Source organism: Rhinolophus sinicus, linkage group LG04, assembly GCF_036562045.2.
Source record: "Rhinolophus sinicus isolate RSC01 linkage group LG04, ASM3656204v1, whole genome shotgun sequence".
Lineage (NCBI taxonomy): Eukaryota > Metazoa > Chordata > Mammalia > Chiroptera > Rhinolophidae > Rhinolophus > Rhinolophus sinicus.
In genome coordinates, this window is record NC_133754.1 from 44,637,850 (window position 1) to 44,658,674 (window position 20,825).

The 20,825-nt window shown below is 38.3% G+C and overlaps 1 protein-coding gene across 1 annotated transcript in view; it reads left to right on the plus strand.

Annotated features, from left to right (window-relative positions):
- TM9SF2 (transmembrane 9 superfamily member 2) overlaps positions 1-4,630 on the plus strand; it is a 51,634-nt gene extending 47,004 nt beyond the window's left edge. The window contains exons 16-17 of the mRNA XM_019756917.2: positions 1,733-1,904; positions 3,939-4,630. Of these exons, the coding sequence (XP_019612476.1) occupies positions 1,733-1,904; positions 3,939-4,006 (240 nt within the window). The 3' untranslated portion in view covers positions 4,007-4,630. The remainder of the gene's footprint in view (positions 1-1,732; positions 1,905-3,938) is intronic.
- Positions 4,631-20,825: the final 16,195 nt, after the last annotated feature.

Sequence of the window (20,825 nt, forward strand, 5' to 3'; positions counted from 1 at the left end):
GACCATCTGTGTATCTTGTTCGGAGAAATGTCTGTTCAATTCTTCTGCCCATTTATAAAGTGGGGTGGTGGTGGTGTTGAGTTGTGAGAAATCATTATGTATTCTGAATACTAGACCTTTATCAAATAATGATTTGCAAATATAGTCTCCCATTTTCTAGATTGTCTTTTTACTTTCTTGGTAATGTCCTTTGCATGAAAGTTTTTCATGTTGATGAAGTCTGATTTATCTGTTTTCTTTTGTTGCTATATATCTAAGAATTCATTGCTAAATTTAGGGTTATGAAAATGTATCCTTATGTTTTCTTCTAAGTGTATAATTTTAGCTTATATATTTAGGTCATTGATCCATTTGGAGTTAATTTTTGTATATGGTGTTAGTTTGGAGTCCGACTTATTCTTTTGCATGTGGATATCCGGTTTCCCCAGCACCATTTGTTGAAGAGACTATCCTTTCCTCATTGAATGCCTTAGCAACCTTATTTAAAATCCATTGGCCAGCGATGTATGGGTTTATTCCTGGATTCTCAGTTCTGTTCCGGTGGTGTATATGCTATTCTTACACCAGTACCACACTGTTTTGATTACTATAGCTGTGTAGTAAGTTTTGAATCAGAAAAGTGAAGTACTCCAACTTTGTTCTTTTTGAAGATTATTTTGGCTATTCGTGGCCCCTTGCAATTTCATATGAATTTGAGGATCAGCTTTTCCGTTCGTGCAAAATAAAAGGTCATTGGAATTATGATAGGGATTGCATTGAGTCTGTAGATCACTTGGAGAGTATTGTCATCTTAACAATATTAAGTTTTCTAATCTGTGAACATGGAATATCTTTCCATTTGTTTAAGTCCTCTCTAATTTCTTTTAGCAATGCTTTGTGTTTTCAGTGTACAAGTCTTTCACCTCCTTGGTTCGAGAGGACTTAAATAAATGGAAATATATTTTATTTCATTTTAGGTGTTTTATTCTTTTGGATGCTGTTATAAATGGAATTTTTTTTATTTCATTTTTTGGGTTGTTCATTGTTGGTGTATAAAGCTACAGCTTGATTTTCATGTTGATTTTGTACCCTGCAACATTGCTGAATTTGTTTATTAGCTATAGTAGTTTTTGCGTGTGGATTCTTTTGGATTTCCTAATCTTGGTATTCTTTTTGAATATATTTATTTTTCACGTATTCCAAATAATAGGAGAGATAGTGAAGTATTTATTTTACAAGATCTCCTGCTAAACTATAAGCCACTTTACATAAAAGTAAGAAGAGATGTTTTAAAAAATTACCTTGTCTAAATTATGTTAGTAATAACTGAAAATGGGTTTCAACCAGAGCTTATAACCTCCCTAATGTTAAGTTGACTAGGCTATAAGATAGGTAATACTAATTTTGAACTATGTAAGTAAGTTTTGTAAGTAAAAAGTATATTCCTTTTCTTTGGGAAACATACATTTAAAAACATAATGCTTCATTATTCATAAACTGTTCCAGATTTTTCCACACATTTTTAGCTAATCTTTAAGTATCTACATCAAAGATAAGGGGTGCTTCTTAACACCTTTAGTGAGGAGGGAAATAGACAAAGTTCAGTAGGAGAAAGAGACTGGAACTGATAGCAAAACTTAGGTTTTGGGGCCTATTTCACTTAGCTATGTTTGCTTTGTAACTTTATTCTGCTACATATTATATATTAATTGGAAAGTGATTTTTGTTCTTTCATTTTCTCTTTTCTGCCTAGGATTATCATTGGCAGTGGCGTTCATTCCTTACCAGTGGCTTTACTGCAGTTTATTTCTTAATATATGCAATACACTACTTCTTTTCAAAACTGCAAATCACAGGAACAGCAAGTACAATTCTGTACTTTGGTTATACAATGATAATGGTTTTGATCTTCTTTCTTTTTACAGGTAAGAATTAAAATGATTATTTTAATGAATAAATATTTAGTCAAATTATTTATAAATATTTTTCTTTTATAAAACCCGTGAAGGCTTCTACTACTCGGCACACCTTTATTTAGTCTGCAGCACAATGGAGCATAGTTTGGTCTGCCCCCCTGTGAGGTGAATATCAGTAAATAAAGATGAGAAAGCAGAACCTAAGGGAAGAAGACTAAACAGGGTCCATTATTGTGCTAAAAGTACAGGGTCACCTGGACCAAGTAGTACATCTCAAGGTTTTCTTTTCTCTCGTATTAATCTCTTAATGGTAAAGTCTTTCCTTTGTCCATTTCAAAAATAGGATAAAAAAGCTCTAGCTACCTAAGTTTAGGAGTGAAGTAGAAATTGGGGAGGTGAAGTCAAGATGAGATTCAGAATTAATGATATCAAGAAAAGATAATCATAGGATATCCCTTATTTTAGCAGTTTTCTCCACTTTAAAATCCAAGTACCTAATGGGATATATAGTATTTTGTATTGCTCTTTATATGTGTGTATCTTTTCTGTCCATCTGGACAAAAGTTTTCTGTATCTTAGTCCTGTGGATGCTTGGTAAACATTTGTGGAATGACTGAACTGAAAAAAGAAAATTGTGGGACCTTTCTTTGTCACATAAAATGTACATCTAAAAAATGTTATCTAAGATTGTTTTGCATGCTATGTGAACAAATATAGGAGCCAAAAAGAAAAAAACTTTAAAAAAAAAAGGCAGTTTTGCCCAATGAAGAAGCAATATATCTTTAATTCAGGGCTCTGCCCAGTGCTATTTAACTCTAAACTGAGGGCAGTAACACTCATGTAACTCCTGGTCTGAATTCAGAACTTCCATTTACAAACACGCTGACCACTGATCATTTCAGTGCTGTGCGGAATCTACTGTCAAGGAAATCATTTGTTGAACTCCATATAGATACTGAATCTTCAGGTCCAGGGATGTTTACATTTCTGGATTAAAATCAGTGTACTTATGGAAAAGAAAGGCATGTTTGAAATTGTTTGGAGGTTAAAAAAAAACAAAACAGTTTCACACAGATTTAGTATCTATCCTTTTGTAAAACAGAGTCTCTGAATTTATATTTAGTAAATCTAAGCATGGTATAGTTTAAAAGAATACTACACTTGAACCCAGAAAAAGGGAATTTGAGTTCTGGCCCTACTTACCAGCCATGAGGTATTACATAGTTACTTAACCCCTTGGAGGCTCATTTTTGTCACCTGTATAGCATTCAGATTTCTTGGAATCTAGATAGATGAAGATACCTGAAAATCAAAGCATATATTTCATCATGAATCATCTCATTTACTCTACATCACAGTCTGTGGAGGCAGCTAGGAGATATAAAATTATCTCTGTTTAGTATGATAAAGAAATGGGCTTGTAGATTTCAGTGCACTAGTCCAAAGATGATACACACAGCTCTTGACAGAGCTGCTCTGTCCTCTTGGTTACACGACACTTTTCATTTTCAGTTGGGGTGGGGGGGTTCATTTTTGTTAATATCCTAATTATATTACTTTTAATTTAACACTTTATAAAAACTTTGAGTTATTTTGTTATGATTCTTTGAAAACTGATAATTCCCAACAACTATACTTAGAAAATATCCCCATTTAATTATTCTGTGAATCTGATATTCTGTTTAAGCTATTCATATCATACCTTGAATTAACTTGAATAGCAGCTTTCCATTTTATGATAAAATATTCTTAAAAAGGAAAGGAAAATCGTCATCCTTCTCATCTTTTAATTTCAGTCTTTTGCATGTAACAAAAAGCTTAGGTATAGTATAAAAAGTTCTTTCTATCAATTTATGTAAGAAGTTTGATTTGAGGTGATTGCATATTTTTCGAAAAAGCTCATGGATCTATGGTTTATTCCTGGTAAGTAAGAGTTTATAGTTTTGTGGCTTTTTTTTTTAAGAATCAGTCATTTTAAATCTGTATTTATGTGTAAGTTATAAAGCTTCCTTTGAAAAAGGATTTTTGTTTTTTCTTTTATAGGAACAATTGGCTTCTTTGCATGCTTCTGGTTTGTTACCAAAATATACAGTGTGGTGAAGGTTGACTGAAGAAGCCCAGTGTATCCAGTTAAAACAGAAATAAATTAAATTCTTCATCAACAAAGACCTGTTTTTGTGACTACCTTGAGTTTTATTAGACTTATTGGCCTAGTAATCCTTCAAAAACAACATAATGCTAAATACACCTCTTCCCAAACACTTGTCCCCACAAAATGTGTTATCCAGACTAAACATTTGTATTGTGATTTGATTAAGTATATATTCAGTTGTTCTCAGTGAAGAGCAAATTTAAATATGTGCATTTGTAAATATGATAGCTATAAAATTTTCAATACTTCTAATGGCAGTAATAGAGGAGGCCATATTAAACAATACTGATGATATGCAGGACAGTTCATTGTAAATAGGATTTTCTAGGCTCGATAGGTGGAAAGAATTATTTTTCTTTGAAGGAAATAACTTTTTATCATGGTAATTTTGAAGGATGATTCGTATGATGTGTTTATTGGGGAGGGATGTGGCTTTTAAAAAAAAATCTTGTATTGGTTGTAATTGTTCATACCTTCTTTCCTATGTTGACTTCATTATTCCCATGGTATTGGCCTTTTAAATTATGTGCCTCTGAGTCTTTCAATTTATAAATTTGTTATCTTAATAAATATTGTAAAAACATCTTCATTGCATCATTACCTGTTGTATATTTAACGAGAATCTATAAATAATGGTGTTTTACAATTAATTACACTATTTTATCAGATTTTACTAACTTTTGTTAACGTAACACTTTCTGAGTTTTGATCTAAATGAAATTCCAGTACCCTGGGCTTTGTGACAGATCTAAAATTGTCACCATTAGGCAGTACTAGAAATTTTAGTTGTGCATATCTAGCCAGATGAATGATGTAAGTCTTGTTAATACAGGCCTTCCTGCATTATCATTAAGTATTTTACATTTTTGACCTATTTTTCAAAATACAACATTTTTTATTTTTTAAAAAGTTGGTTTTTGTGATTAGCAATGACTAGCAAGTCTTCCTCTTTATAATTACATTGTCTTAATTTGAATTTTATAAACAATTTTATTTCTTAAAGTTAAGAAATAACTTGCTCTTTCACACTCGTCTGACTAACTGCAGTTCACTTATGTGAAATGTAGAAGTTTGAGATGATTTCAGAAACAGTCTGCTTACATCTCGGAGAATATTCATCTTGTATTTTAGGGGCTCAGTGCTTGCTGCTTACAAAAGCAAATCAGATACTGATACTGTCATTAAACTTAGAACTAAAATTACTAGCTGGTGCTCATGATGTTGGTGAGTTCTTAACATTTTATGTTGATAAACTTTTTAAAAAAAGCAAAACTTGGTTTTAAAGAGAGACGGAACTCTGGTTATTTTTAATTTCTCACATAGAAGATTTAAGATAGAAAAGTTTCTTGCAAATTTATTTTATATATCTCTTACAATATATTTAATGTTTTATATAGTATAATACTGGAAAGGTACCTTTGAGATAAGCTGGTTGACTACACAAAGAAAAAGTTTTATTAAAAAACTCCAGATTCAGACACTAAGCTAGTTTTGTTGGTCCAAATTAAGTTTCTTCAATTTTATTTTTCCTTCAGTGAACAGTTGGCTTAGTGATTAAAAGAGTCATAATATTGTTTTGATGTAAGTTTTCTTTACTCTTGGAAGTAACTATATTTCATACTTAAGCAATGAAGAGGCAATTTGAAAAATAAAATTATTAAGGGAAAAGACTTTAAGGGAGGAAAGATGGAGACTGAAAAGGAAGGCAAGACCAGTGGTGAGAAGGGTAGTGGAAGAAAAGGCCTTTTCTTTTTTTTCTTTTTTTTTAAATTTTATTTTATTAAATTTATTGGGGTGACAATTGTTAGTAAAATTACATAGATTTCAGGTGTACAATTCTGTATTACATCATCTATAAATCCCATTGTGTGTTCATCACCCAGAGTCAGTTCTCCTTCCATCACCATATAGTCGATCCCCCTTACCTTCATCTCCCACCCCCCACCCCCCTTACCCTCTGGCAACCACTAAACTATTGTCTGTGTCTATGAGTTTCTGTTTCTCATTTGTTTGTCTTGTTCTTTTGTTTTTGGTTTATATACCACATATCAGTGAAATCACATGGTTCTCTGCTTTTTCTGTCTGACTTGTTTCGCTCAGCATTACTCTCTCAAGATCCATCCATGTTGTCACAAATGTTCCTATATCATCTTGAAAAGGCCTTTTCTTCATGACTTTTATCGTGACTCCCTGACTCAGCTGCCATGATTTGTTTCGGAAGTTCTCCAGGGTAAAAGCACTGTGGTTATGTATGGCATGTGGAGGTGGTTGGTAGAATCTCAGGAGCCTTTTCCTTAGTTTGAGTGTACCCCAGGAAAAGAACAGTTGGGTTACACTGTAATCTGAGCGCCATGACTGGGTTTCTCTGAGCCATTGTGGAAAATCACACCCCAGAGGATAAAGGGCTTCTGGGCTGGATGTGGAGAAGTTCTGCTTCTGATAAACCAGAATTGTTCAGAAAACCAATGAACCTCAGCTGTTTGGAAAGGGTTTTTAAAATCCTCATTAATAAAGATCTCTTCCTTGAGACTTTATAGCGCAGTTATTTACCAGGTGTCTGTCTGCCCTCTACTAAGATAACAGGTAAGCTCTTTGGGAATGGGCTCTATCTGACTTAACTTTGTTGCCATGATGCTGTGAACACAGAAGGCAACCCTGTGTTTTCTGAACCTTTTTTCTTGTCACTTCAGAATTTATCTAGTTACGACATTTTCCTCAGTGTCCCAACTCTTGGCTAATTTGACAATCTGGCATTGTCAACATATAGTCTTAATGCTATTTAACACTCGAAATGTAAGTTTTTTATACAATCAGTGCTTTATAGGAAGGAGTGACTGGAAAGAGTGTCATTTAGGTAATCAGACATTTTGAGGAAGTAGTTGAATATAGACCTTTGTGTGTCTATCATAGCATATGAGGTACAAAGCTTGTACATACGAGTAGTCAGCCCAGAAGTTGCTATGGTCAGAAATGGGCATGTGATTCCTTTGTTCTATTTGCTATTTGACTTGAAAATTACCAATACCTTAAATCTGTGCTATCAATACCTCGTACTTTTACATATACTGGCTGAAATAATGTGGTACCATGATTCACACAGCAGTTTAAAAAGTATAAAGCATTACAGGTCGTAGTTAAAGATCTTTTTTAATCATTAACTTTAGAACTTTATAAAGGCCTGCTTTTGTTTTTTAATGAACAGAATAAATAAGCTGTTGACAGGATGAATTTCTCACCTTCTGCCTATGGATAGCAAGACATTCTGGTAGGTCATTAAAATGTAAATTTATGTCATTAAATATATTTCCATATTTGTATTTTTCTCCTACACCCAGAATAGATGTTGGCCAAAACATCATACCTACAATGAGATCTGTATGTTGAAAATAATGCTTTGCTTTCTCAGATATTTTTGCTTTCATAGAACCAAAGAACCTGTTTCCTTATACTGATTTGTTCTCTCCTTTAATGTGATTTGAAGTCTAAACACTAAAAGTCATTGTTCTGGCCATTTCCTCTGAAGTTTTTGAAATTCTATTGGACTTCTGCTCATTTGAACTTCATATTTTCATTTTCTCTTTTAATTATCTTTTTTCCCTTTCATTCTTTGACCCACTGACATATTTGACATTCTCATTAATAGTGAATTATTTTCTAAAGAAGAAAACATGAGCTCCAAAAGGTCTTATCAATTTCCTTTGGATATTTTTAGCAAAAAAAAAAAAGTCTAGGCCACATGAATGGTGTTGACCATGATAATAACACTGTAATAGATCATAGGTCATTAATTTCTCTGAAAAGAGTTAAAACTATGATAGATACAAGTCAGAAATGATAGATTGCATTCACTTTTTAAAAGCTAGTTTTTATTTATACCTTACAATGACATTGTATGCATAAAATTCAAATCTGATTTTCTTCTTAAATATAAGCTACTTTTTTTTTTTTTTTTTGGTTGTTAGCAAAGAAAATCATAGGCGGGTGGGTCAGAGTGAAGAAGTCTTGTCGCACGTACAGCAGTAAATGAAGGTGGTAGGGCCAGAGTTAGGCACACTGGTTTTCTGCTTTGGCAGTGCTAGGAAGCAGCTCGGGACGCAGAAGACAGGACACCTTCTGGACTTCTCTGCCCTGGATGATGTGGCTTTGAAGAACTTTGCCAACCCCTTGGCAAAGGAGAGGGGACCTGATGAGAAATCAATGAAGCTGCAGAACCGACATGGTAGAATCTTTCAGGACATCAAGACACCAGGTGGTAAAGACTGGGAACACCTGTGTGCAGTAGCATTTGCTTTAATGCAGGAAATGTGAATCAGTTGTTAACTGGAACTCCACAAAATTGCAGCCATCAAAAATGACCCATACTCACATGACTTCCTTGAGACCCATTGCATGACTCTATCAAAGAATTGCACAATCAACCCCTGCAGCAAGAGGGCCAGGAATCTGGTGTCTGACAAACACCCTGGGAAGCAGTGGCAACTAGAGCCAAGGTTCAGGCCGGCTTCCCCAGAGCTGCACACACGGGTGACTTTGGACCTTTGCCAATGCAGGGATGCATCTTTGGGTTATCCTTAATCATTCTAGAGACAGGACACCCACCTTTGTAAACCTGCATAGTGTGTACGAAGTCAGACAATTAAGTTCACGAGCTCATCCTAGAAAAAGGGCTACAAACCTCATTGCTGAATATCACTACAGTCACCTTCGAAGTGCTCCCCTTGGGAAGCTATTCACTGACGCCAGAGCCTAGTCCACCATTCAAAGCAATGTTGGAACTTTTTTTTTTGGAATGGCCATCAGAGCTGTCATCGTATTACCCTTGATGTCCTGAATGTTATCAAAATGTCTTCCTTTCAAAATTTATCTTTGGGTAAAGAAAGAAGTCACTGGGGGCCAGATCAGGTGAGTAGGGAGGGTGTTCCGATACAGTTATGTGTTTACTGGCTAAAAACTCCCTCACAGACAGTGTTGTGTGATCTGGTGCGTTGTTGTGATGCAAGAGCCATGAATTGTTGGCAAAAAGTTCAGGTCGTCTAACTTTTTCACGCAGCCTTTTCAGCACTTCCAAATAGTAAACTTGGTTAACTGTTTGTCCAGTTGGTACAAATTCGTAATGAATAATCCCTCTGATATCAAAAAAGTTTAGCAACATTGTTGCAACAAGTTCATGAACTTAATTGTCAGACCTCGTATCATTTTTGGTTCACGCTCAGGGCATAACAGTACTTTGCATGTATGTGCGACATGCAAACAGTACTTTGCATGTAGTAGACATATATTTGTTGATTGAAACTAGGAATTTAGAGGACAAGTGGTACTGATTTTAGATGTTTAAGTTGTTTGATAAAATGACTTAAGATAACCTTTTCAATATTTTGTTTAGCTCTCAGATTCGAGAATGTGCTACTTTGATTCCGTAAAAATCACACATTTTAATGTGCATCCAGCAACATTGTCTTGTACACTTGTCCTATGTTCATTGACAGTTGTTCAAACAAATCAGCACTGGCACAACTTGGCCAGCTCCTCTCTACACCTCGTTTGAACTGTTACCCATGGAACCAGCTCAAACATAAAGCTACAAAGAGGCTAATTGAAATCAGAATGCTGGGTCATTTCTCATTCAAACAAAACAGATGGCTCTCCTTGCCACACTTCTGCCAAACTTGGGGGGGATGATTAAATGCATTTTTAACTCCCACACATTCTCACTTGTTCCTTAAAGGAATTACACACAGCTACTGAAATGCAGGGGCTGGGATTTTTTGAAATAGAACTCCTTTCCCTTTATTTTGAAGGTTTAAGAAAAACACTAACAGGGATATTCGATATTGACAGTTTGAACTTACATTTGGAATATTTGTTTTAATTTTCACTTATTTTAATTCATTTTTTACCTTTGGAGTAGGTAATCCACACATACGGTAAACAATTCAAAATGTACAAAAGACTATAGAGAAAAGTAAGTCTCCTTTCACCCTTCAGTCACTTGCGTTCCCTCCCCTCCAGACATCCACTGTTAACGGTTTTCTGTGTTATCTTCCCAGAAATGTAACCTTCATTTTAAATTTATCTACAGAAACCTCTTGTTTGGATACCTATGTAATTGACAGTATTAATAGTATTTGGATTCAAAATTGGCGTGATGGTTTTAAGAAAGCAACTGTGGAGGTTATGTCTTTATTGCACAGTGTGTTCTGCGTGTTAGTACAAAGCCACACTTTATTAAATGATACCTCAGCGAGAGTAAATGTGTAAAGTGGTATGAGCCACCTCTTAGGACCTGTTTGGGGAACAAAATTTGAAGGGAAAACTCTGCTCCAAAGCTCAACCACCTGTAGTCGCCTTGCCAGAGCCCATCTAATGTGTGTGTCATGTCATTCCTTACACACAAATGCGGCCCCGTATTACTGATCTTTGAAACACAACAAAAACAACCTGAGGCCTGGCTGAAATGTGCAGTTGGCAGGTTGTCTTGATGCTTGCACCCCCCAGTTTGCCTCAGGAGCCCACAGCTCCCTCGACTTTTCTCTCCACCTTCTCCACCCACCCACCAGTCTCATCAAAGCTTCATGTCAGGGAAATTCACAAAATGGTTTACTTCTACCTTACAGAATTTTGTGTTGTTTTTTTAAAATCTGTGTCAGGGCGGTTGCATTTTTAACCGTACGAGTAACAATGGAATGAGCTTTGTGTCCTGGGAGGGAAAAACCCAAGGATGAGTGTGAACAGGTTGTGGGGGTACAGTTTCTTCTCAGGACCCTTGATACTGCCCCACTATGAAGCGGACAGTGCTTCTAGAGCAGGGGTGCCCACATTTTTTTCAACGTTTTTTACCAAGGCCCATATGCGGTAAAATACACAAACAGCCGGGCCACTCACTCGAGGTGAAATACGTATTGCCTCACCTGGTTTATTTAAGTAAACTAAATATATTTTTGGAATTTGCTGTGGGCCAATTAACAATGGATTGCGGACCGCAGTTGGCCCGCAGGCTGCAGTTTTGGCACCCCTGTTCTAGAGCAACCCCACCGGGCTGGTTTGAAGGCAGCCCCTGTTCTCCTCACCTGCCCTCAGGACCATGGCCAGAAGCCCAGGGGTATGGGTGCCTCAGAGCACACTCCCAGCCTAGGCTCTAGGTGCCAGCAATTCCCCAAGCACATGCCCTGGCACCCCAGCATGTCCCTGGGGCTGAGGAAACCTAGCCCAAAGTGGTGGTGGTTCAAGGCTCCCCTGAGGAAGGAGAAACGGGGCCTCACACAACGCCGAGTTGGCCTCTTCCACTGGCAGATGTAGCCTGTGTTCACAGCTGTGAAAAAACCGCGATCTTTTATCCTTTCTGACTTACATCTACATGGAAATCTGTAATCTATAGGATGCGACAGTTACGTGTGAATGAGTACATGTGAAATCCTCTTGGCAAGTGACAAAAAGCTGAAAGGGGGTTGGGTAAAGATGTCATTTTATACTAAGCCACAATTACCTCAGATCCTCCCAATGTTCTAGTTGCACAGATACAATGGTTTGGCCTTTGCAATGTTTATTCTTATTTTACCAGATTTTCTATATAAAGAATAACATCTTACTCTTTATTTTCTTAAAATCACGATGTGACCGCTGTGGGACTGTGTGTGAACGTTATGAGGGGCATGGAGAGTGCCGTTTCCTAGTCTTGCTCCTAAGCAAGAGGGAACTGGCCTGTGCTCCATTCTGAGGGTTTGAGTTGCGACTGCACTGTGGGAGGTAAGCCATGTCCCTTCCAGTCCAGCACCAGCGGGAGGCTGACCAGTGCTCACTGACAGACCTGCTGGCTGACCAGCCGCAATCTACTGGTGTTCCGGTGAACAGAAAACATGCATCAAATACACAAGATGCAGCAACTGCGTGGTAACTGCCATGGAGACAAAATACAGAGAGGTAAAGGGAGGACAAGGGATTGGTCTCTGGGGAGCCTGACCCCCCGATCCCCATGCTGCTTCTCTGAGAATAAGGTAAATGACCTCTTGACTGAAGTGGAGTTCCAAGTGTCACCCTTGGTTCATGCCTTTCATTTCCATGTCTGCACTGGGCAGGGCAGGAAGCCAAAGCTGCCAGAACCTGTGAGCTCCCCATAAACACTGATGGGGTAGATCCAAATGTCTGGGGTACCGCGGGATGTAGTGGGAGGGAAGTTCCAGAACTCTCTCAGCCTGTGGGCAAGCAGCAGTCCTCAGGGAAATGAGCTATCAAAACCTCTTCCTGTCTTCAAATGGAATTTGGAGCTTCTCAGTCAAAGACAGGTTTTAGAAACTGCTTGGGGCCTACGTGCAAGGAAAGCCTGAGCCTCCTGGTGGAATGTGGCTGAAGCAACACCCGAGACTGACTTCTCCCACATCGGGAAACCAACTCAGTGCCCCATGGCCCATGTAAAGGACATCCTGCTGTCAAACAAGTTTCTGACATGTGGCGCCCATTGGGAATGAGATGTACCTGTAATTTCTTAGTCTTTCCGGCAGATTCTGAGGTATGTGCTGCTTGGGCTTTGGTGACTAGTTATTTCCTGAGAAAGGATGCTCTAAGGGATTGTATATAGTTCGCACAGAAATGTAGGACTTTCTAGAGAATAAATAAAAATTCTTCTATCTCCCTTCCCATTCCACACCCAGTGGCAGCAATCAGAACTCCAACTGTTACAGAATCAAAGCACATTTCTCTATGGGGACCAGGACAGCTCGCTCTCTCCCCACACCCCCACTCTGCCTCTCTTTTCTGATAATCATTTTTTTCTCTCTTTTTTTTTGAGAGACTGTAAATTTGTATGCAGTTGTAAGAAATGAGAGAAAGCTCCTGTGTACACTTTGCCCAATTTCTCCTGATGTTATCATCCTGCAAAACCATAGCCCAACATCAAAATCAGGACGTGGACACTGATACAGTTAAGATACAGACATCTCCATCACCACAAGGATCCCTCAGGTTGTACTTGCATAGCTACCCCCACCTCTCTTACACCCCTCCCACCATTCATCTGTTCTCCATGTCTGTAGTTTCGTCATTTCAAGAATGTTTTATAAATGGACCCTGGCAGTATGTGACCTTGGGGATTGGCTTTCTTCACTCAGCATAAGTCTCTGGAGGCTGTTTTGTGCAGTGGTGGTCCACTGTTCTCCTGCTGAGTAGTATTCCACAGTATGGGTGGACCAGAGTTTGTTTCCCACACTGAAAGGGTTGTTTCCAGTTTGGGGCTATTGTGAATGAAGCCTCTGTGAACATTCTTTTTTTTTTTTTTTTTTTTTAATTAAATTTATTGGGGTGACAATTGTTAGTAAAATTACATAGATTTCAGGTGTACAATTCTGTATTACATCATCTATAAATCCCATTGTGTGTTCATCACCCAGAGTCAGTTCTCCTTCCATCACCATATATTCGATCCCCCTTACCCTCATCTCCCACCCCCCACCCCCCTTACCCTCTGGCAACCACTATACTATTGTCTGTGTCTATGAGTTTCTGTTTCTCATTTGTTTGTCTTGTTCTTTTGTTGTTTTTGTTTTATATACCACATATCAGTGAAATCACATGGTTCTCTGCTTTTTCTGTCTGACTTGTTTCGCTCAGCATTACTCTCTCAAGATCCATCCATGTTGTCACAAATGTTCCTATATCATCTTTTCTTACCGCCGAATCTGTGAACATTCTTATACAGATTGTCCTGTGAACGTGTCTTCATTTCTCTGGGATAAATGCCTACAAGTGATATTACAGAGTTACGGTACAGTCGTGACATGTTTAGTTTTATGAGAAACTGCAAACACTTGAGTGACCCAGTTTCTTTGCTTTCTCGTCAGCATTTGGCAGTGTCAGTATTTTTGTTAGCTGATCTGATAGGTATGCAATGACCTCTTTTTGTGGTTTTAATTTGTATTTCCCTATGGTTAATGAGATTGGACATATTTTCTGGTGCTTATTTGCCATCTGTATACTCTCTTTGGTGAAATGTCTGTTCATGTCTGTTGCCCATTTTCTAAATGGACTGTTTTTTACCATGGAGTACAGCTTTCACTGTGGAGGCCATGGTCATTTCTGAAATTAAGCCATTAATCCTTTGGGGTTTTGCTCATTCCCTACATCTCTTAGCCAAGGACTATCAAGGGGTGGGGATACTTGCATTTGAATCCTTGTTTTCTGCTCCGAGTGGGGTGAGGGTGGGTGCCTGCAGGAAGGGAGGCTTTCCTGTGTATTTACAGCAGCTAAGAAGCAGGGACAGACATCTTTCTTCCACTTGGTATCTGAGGGGAGGAAAGAAGGGGTGGGAGAAATTAAATTTCATAGTGACTGGCTCCTTGGTCTTGCTGTTTCCAACCGCCTTGGTTTCTGACCACCAGACCGAATGAGTTAAATCTGTGCTTCTCACACGTCCACGTGCACGTGAGTCACTTGGAGAGCGTAAGAGGCAGATTCGGATTCACTGGGTCTGGGAGGAGCCCAGAGATTCTGCAGTCTCACCAGCTCTGGGGATGCAGTGCTTCCTGCTCCCTGGCCCTGGCCCATGGTCCTGGCTGAGAGCCAAGGCCTACAGACCCCTGAAATCATCGAGCCCCTTCTGCTCACAGCGGGGGATACTGAAACCCAGGTGAGTAAAGCAGTTGGGCCACAGTCACCCACGGTGCACACACCCAGCTCCCCTCCCGCCCCCTTCCCACCTTCACTGGCAGCAGCTCACAAACCCCACCACCTGCTTAGGGAAAATAAAATTCCTCTCAAAAAACAGCCAGAAAATCTTGTCCTAAGATGTATTTAAGTCAATGAGTTAATCTAATTTTCTCCCAGGGATTCGGGCTTGTCTTAAATGGTTTTGTGTCCAATTAGCAGACTCCAGGCTACATCGATATAAGTGAGCACCTAGTCCATAAACCCAATTTCATCAAACCAGCAAACTGAAAACTTTCAGGGTGTGTGAGTGATATGTTACCAAACTGGTACCGGCTGTTAGGGGCCGAATTGTGTCTTCCCAAAATTCATGTTGAAGTCCTAACCCTTGCACCTCAGAATATGACTATATTTGGAGATAGGACCTTTAAAGAAATAATAAAGTTAAAATAAGATTGTTAGGGTGAGCCCTAATCCAATATGACTGGCCTCCTTATAAGAAGATGAGATCAGGCGCAGACACACCGAGGGAAGATGATGTGGAGACATGGGAATAAGACAGCCGTCTACAAGCCAAGGAGAGAAGCCTCAGGAGAAACCAAACCTGCCAACACCTTGATCTTGGACTTCCAGCCACCAGAACTATGAGAAAATACATTTCTGTTGTTTAATCCACCCAGTCTGTGATACTTTGTTAAGGCAGCCCCAGCAAACTAATCCAGCAGCTAGCTGTTAGGATGGGGACTAAGGGGAAGTAGCAAAACTCCTTGGCATATTCTGCAGTAGTGTGTACTAGAGGGTGGCCCTCTTTCTGCAGCAGGGTGCCAGGTTGTAGATCCCAGTTTCTGTGAAGACGAGGGCAAGGCAAAATAGAATTCCTGTTCTCCAAATTGCACTCACTGCCCCAATGAGAGATCTTTTTATGCTTCTCCTCACCAAGCTCATTCAAAAAGAAGAGAAAAAATTCCTAGCATTATTCATAGCAGCCAAATGGTGGAAGCAACCCAAATGACCATCAACAAAATGAGTGGATAAATAAAATGTGATGTGTCCATACAATGGGATATTACTCAGCCTTAAAAAGGAATGATATTCTGACACATACTACAACACAGATCCACCTTGGAAACATGCTAAGTGGAATAAACCCATCACAGGACAAATATTGTATGATTCCACTAATATGAGGTACCTGGTGTACTCAAATTCATAGAGACAAAAAGTAGAATAAATCTTACCAGGGGGTGGGAGTTACTGTTTAATGGGCACAGAGTTCACATTTGGGATGAAGAAGAAGTTTTGGAGACGGTGGTGGTGGTTACACAACATTATGAATGTATGTAATGCCACTAAATTGCACACTTAAAATGAAAATTACATTGTATATTCCACCACAATTTTACAAATTTGGCATAAATCTAAAATTTTTAAAGATTTCTTTTCAAAAGAAGAAAAAATAATGCCCTCGAGGAGTTATACTCAGTTTCAGCTTCTTAGTTGGGCACAGCGTCTTTCTGGGAAAGGAAGGAGGAATTTTGGATCTTGGGGGAGGGAATGAGTTCAGACCCTGATGGGGTCTCTAAAAGAGGAGATTTGTAAGAGAATTGGAAAGGTCCAATGATAGACTTCATATCTCCTGGTTTTTCCCCCAGCAGGCTACTTTCTCATCCATTGCCAACACCGGCTTGATTTTCTCCATAGTTACCTATGTCTCTTTTAACCTCTGAGACCTCAAGCATCCACGTCTGTCTCACCTTACTCCTCTTTACCTCTTTACCTGTTAAAGTAGAATATTCCAAAAAGTAAAATCAGGACTCTCATAAAATATAAACTGCTTGCAGGTGAAAGATTTCATTTAATTCATTAACAGAGAACCAGTAAGATGTTCAAACCAGGTCCAATGAGATTTAGACTTACAGAGATTTATATTCTCTACCAGACGGAATTCTTTTGCATTGCTATGAAGAGGACTCAATGACATTACTAGAAACAGGAAACGTTTGCATGACTGTCAGTTTATAAGGAAAAGCAGATAATTAGAAAATGAATGACCTAAAAAGTGGCATGACTGTACATGGCCTTCCGATGTCCCCATCTTTGAAATACATTGTTTTGCCTGGATTCCCCAGTGCTAGAAGCTCTTCAAGAAAGGATCCTGGGAGTTACCCCCAAGCACCTCTTGTGCAGAAGGAATGACTTGTTGGGATAAGGGATAAGCCATTGCCACGTAGGCAGGATCTTCTCCATCTTAGCTCGGATATTTTTATTCACTGATACATTAGTTAATATGCTTTGGGACAAATCTGGGTTTGGTTTCAAAAGAGAAAGGGGTAAAGGGTCCTGGGTAGATGTTATGGATTAATTGTGTGCTCCCCCAAAAGGTATGTTGAAGTCCTAACCCCCAGCACCTCAGAATGTGACTTTATTTAAAAATAGGGTCGCTGCAGATGTAATTAGTTAAGATGAGTCCATACTAGAGTAGGATGGGCCTAAATCCAGTACGACTGGTGTATTATAAGAACTGGAGAACACCATATGAAGGCAGAGACACACATGCAACACACACATGTGACACAGAGATTGGAGTGCTACAGCTGCAAGCCAAGGAACACCGAGGACAGCCAGCAAACCACGAGAAGCCTGGAGAGGCAAGAAAGGAGTCTCCCCTACAGGTTTCAGAGGAAGCATGGCCCTGCTGACACCTCGATTTGAGACTTAAAGCTTACAAAACTGTGAGAGAACAAATTTCTGTTGTTTTAGTTCTTTTTATTAGTTTCGGGTATACAAAATAATGTAATAGTTAGACATTTACACCCCTCACAAAGTGATAACCCTCCTCCCCCAATCTACTACCCCTCTGACATCGAATGTAGCTGTTATAGTTCCACTGACTCTAGTCCCTATGCTGTACTCCACATCCTGTGACTATATATATATATATATACATATATATATATATATATAAAATTATAGTAGACAGTCAATATTATTGGAATCTAAAGAACAGAATAAATAAGCAAACTACGCAGACATAGTCTCAGAGATATACAGGATTTCTTTTTTCTAAGGTATGATTCTTTCTGCTAAAAACTGTGTATCGAAATGTGTTACCACAATAATGCAACAGAGCAGAGCGCTCCAAAACCCAGGGGCTTGAATCATAGCTACTTATTATTGGTAAGTGTTTCTGTGGCTGCTGAGGTTTGGCTGCCTGGAGGCTCTGCTTCCAGCGGGGGCAACTTTGTTTCTCACTGTTTCTGTGGGCAGCTCTGCTCCATGGGCAGCTCTCCTCCTCACTAAGGGCTCTGCTTTTCTCAGGTGATGGCAGAAACATGGGAGACCTCTCTAGACCTAGAGCTGGAAGTGACGCACAGTCACTGGCCAACCTCCAAGCAAGGGTCAAGGAAACATACTCCAGCATACCGAGCCTATGGAAGGATGTGGATAAAGAGATGAGGGAAGAACTGGAGTCATCAACTAAATCTATCACAGAGTCAAGTCTAGTCACCACTGCCTGGATTTCAAAGTCTTCCATGGTCTGATCTCACTCCATTCATCCAACCCAGGGCTCTCACTTTAGGCTATTCCTCTGGGATATAGTTCATAGACCTTGGGGATCTTACAGAAGCCAGACAGGATTGGGCAATTTCAGACAGCAAACTGCGTTCTAACTGCAGGCCACACTTAGCCTGCCCCTGTTTTCCCATCACACAAAAAAAGAGAAAGAAATTTTATGGGCCCACTTGTTATTGGTAATTTTTACAAAATAAACAAATGTTAAACAAATTGTCCTCTAGGAAACAAACTAAGCCAGAGATCGTCTTATGATTTTTTGAAAATATTTTTTTGGGAGGAAAAACTCTCAAGTAATTATTTTGTCAGTAAACAATGGCAACAGTTTATTTTTGTTGGATTGACTTAAATCCTCCCCCACTTTCTTTTTGTAGATTGAGAGCTTGAATACAGAAATGAGAAAGAGGTAGTTTTTCAAATTCTTTTTTTGTGTGTGTGGTTTCTCTGGCTGGAAAATAAAAGCTCTGCATTCTTTCTGTATTCAGTGCACTTCAAAGTTATAAAAATTTAGATAAAGTACATCAGGGTTATGGTTGTTCTAGATTTCAGTCTATTTATAACTTTCTCATATTTCACATTTGTTTGACCTCAGGTTAAAGGAATGCTTTTGAAAAGCATAATGATTTGATCCTAGCAATGGATGTAGAAAAAAACTTGGGTCAATAAGTTAAAATAAAAGGCTTAAAATAAAAGAAGAAGAAGAAAAAGAAGCAGCAAAAACTAGATTTTGCAAACTTTAAGCTTAGGACTGCATGACAATAGAATTTCCCAGCTGTAGTCCTATAAAAACGTTATGGTGTAATATTCTTCAAAGTTTACCAGAGTGAAAAAGTTTGAAGTAGAAGAAACTAATTTCCTGATACTCTGAACTCATTTTCACAGCTTACATAGGGCCTCTCCTTGTATTTGTCTTTAGTATTTTACATATGTGTTTTGTTTTGCTTTTGTCCACCAATGTCTGAATATCTCCATGTGTGTTGTAGTTTTACAATACAGTATTACCTAAAATATTTGTTTCAGTAATTTAAGAGGAAAAAGCAAGTTGCAAACCTGTATATATATATATGGTGTTATTTTGTTGATGAATATGTGAGTGTGTGTATTTATTTACATGTATATTGATCATCTACCTATCTACCTAAGGAGAGAGGAAAAGAGATGCATACACACATACACACATATACGCAAACACAGAAAAATGCACAGGGACATGTCTATAAGGAAGATATCAGAATGTTAACAATCACCTTTGAGTTAACTTGCTCCCCATGCTCCTATGTGATTTATGCTCATATGTTTCAATTTGTTTACAATGAACATATATTATTACCAATATAATATTAAAAGGGATTGTAAAAGCAGAGAGAGAGATGTTTAACAGTTTGGCCTTTTAGTCTGAGTAATGCTAAAACTCCTCTAATTTTAAGGAAACTAACGGCAAAATCTTTAGTAGGGGCCTTGTTTGAACACTGGAAATTATATGGCTAGTTGTACTGTTTCATTAGGCAAAAAATTTGAATTAAGAAAATTAGAGATGAGAAGGGATGAATCCCAATGATTGCCTTCCTCACCTGGCTGGTCCTAGGGGATTCTTTGAGCAGCGCACAAAGTGCAGAAGTAAAGGGGCCCAGAATACCCTCTGAGTCTGGGCTGCTGTATCGGAATTCCATCTGCAACCTACAGAGAGAAGTATTTGTATGACCAGGGGTCAAGCAGATCTTGCTAAGTGAGATATTAACTTATGCTGAGAAGATTTTGCTTGTGCAGTGACATTTCAAAAAACAATCACATTTGTTGTGATATGGTCTTACCCATAATACTAACAATATGCATAGGTTTAGAATTTTCCAAAAAGATTTTCATTAAAAATATAGGTAATATACAATATTATATTAGTTTCATGGGTACACCATAGTTATTCAACGTTTATATACCTGAAGAAGTGATCACCACGATAACTCCAGCAACCATCTGACATTGTACTATGCTATCACTATATTATTGACTATATTTCCCACACTGTATATTACATCCCCATGACTTATTTATTTTTTACCTGGAAATTTGGACCTCTTTTCCCCTTCTCCTTTCCCCCCTTTTGTAAATGTATCAATTACAGCTGATGTTCAATATTATTTTATATTAATTTCAGGTGTACAGCATAGTGGTTAGACATTTATGTAATTGAAGAAGTGATCCCCCTGACTAGCCTAATACCCACCTGGCACTATACACAGTTATTAACATATCATTTACTATATTCCCTAAGCTTTACTTTACATCCCTGTGACTACTTTGTAATACCAATTTGTACTTTCAAATCCTGTCATTTTTCTCACCCTGTTCCCCAACCCCCTCCCATCTATCACCCCAATAAATCAAGTATCTGTATGACACCATACGTAGTTATTACAATATTATTGACTTTATTCCTTATGCTATACCCTATATCCCCATAATTCCTTTTTAACAATCAATTTGTACTTCTTAATCCCTTCCTCTTTTTTCATCCACACCCCAACCCCCCTTCCATCTGGCAACCATCAAAATGTTTTCTGTATCTATTAGTTTAC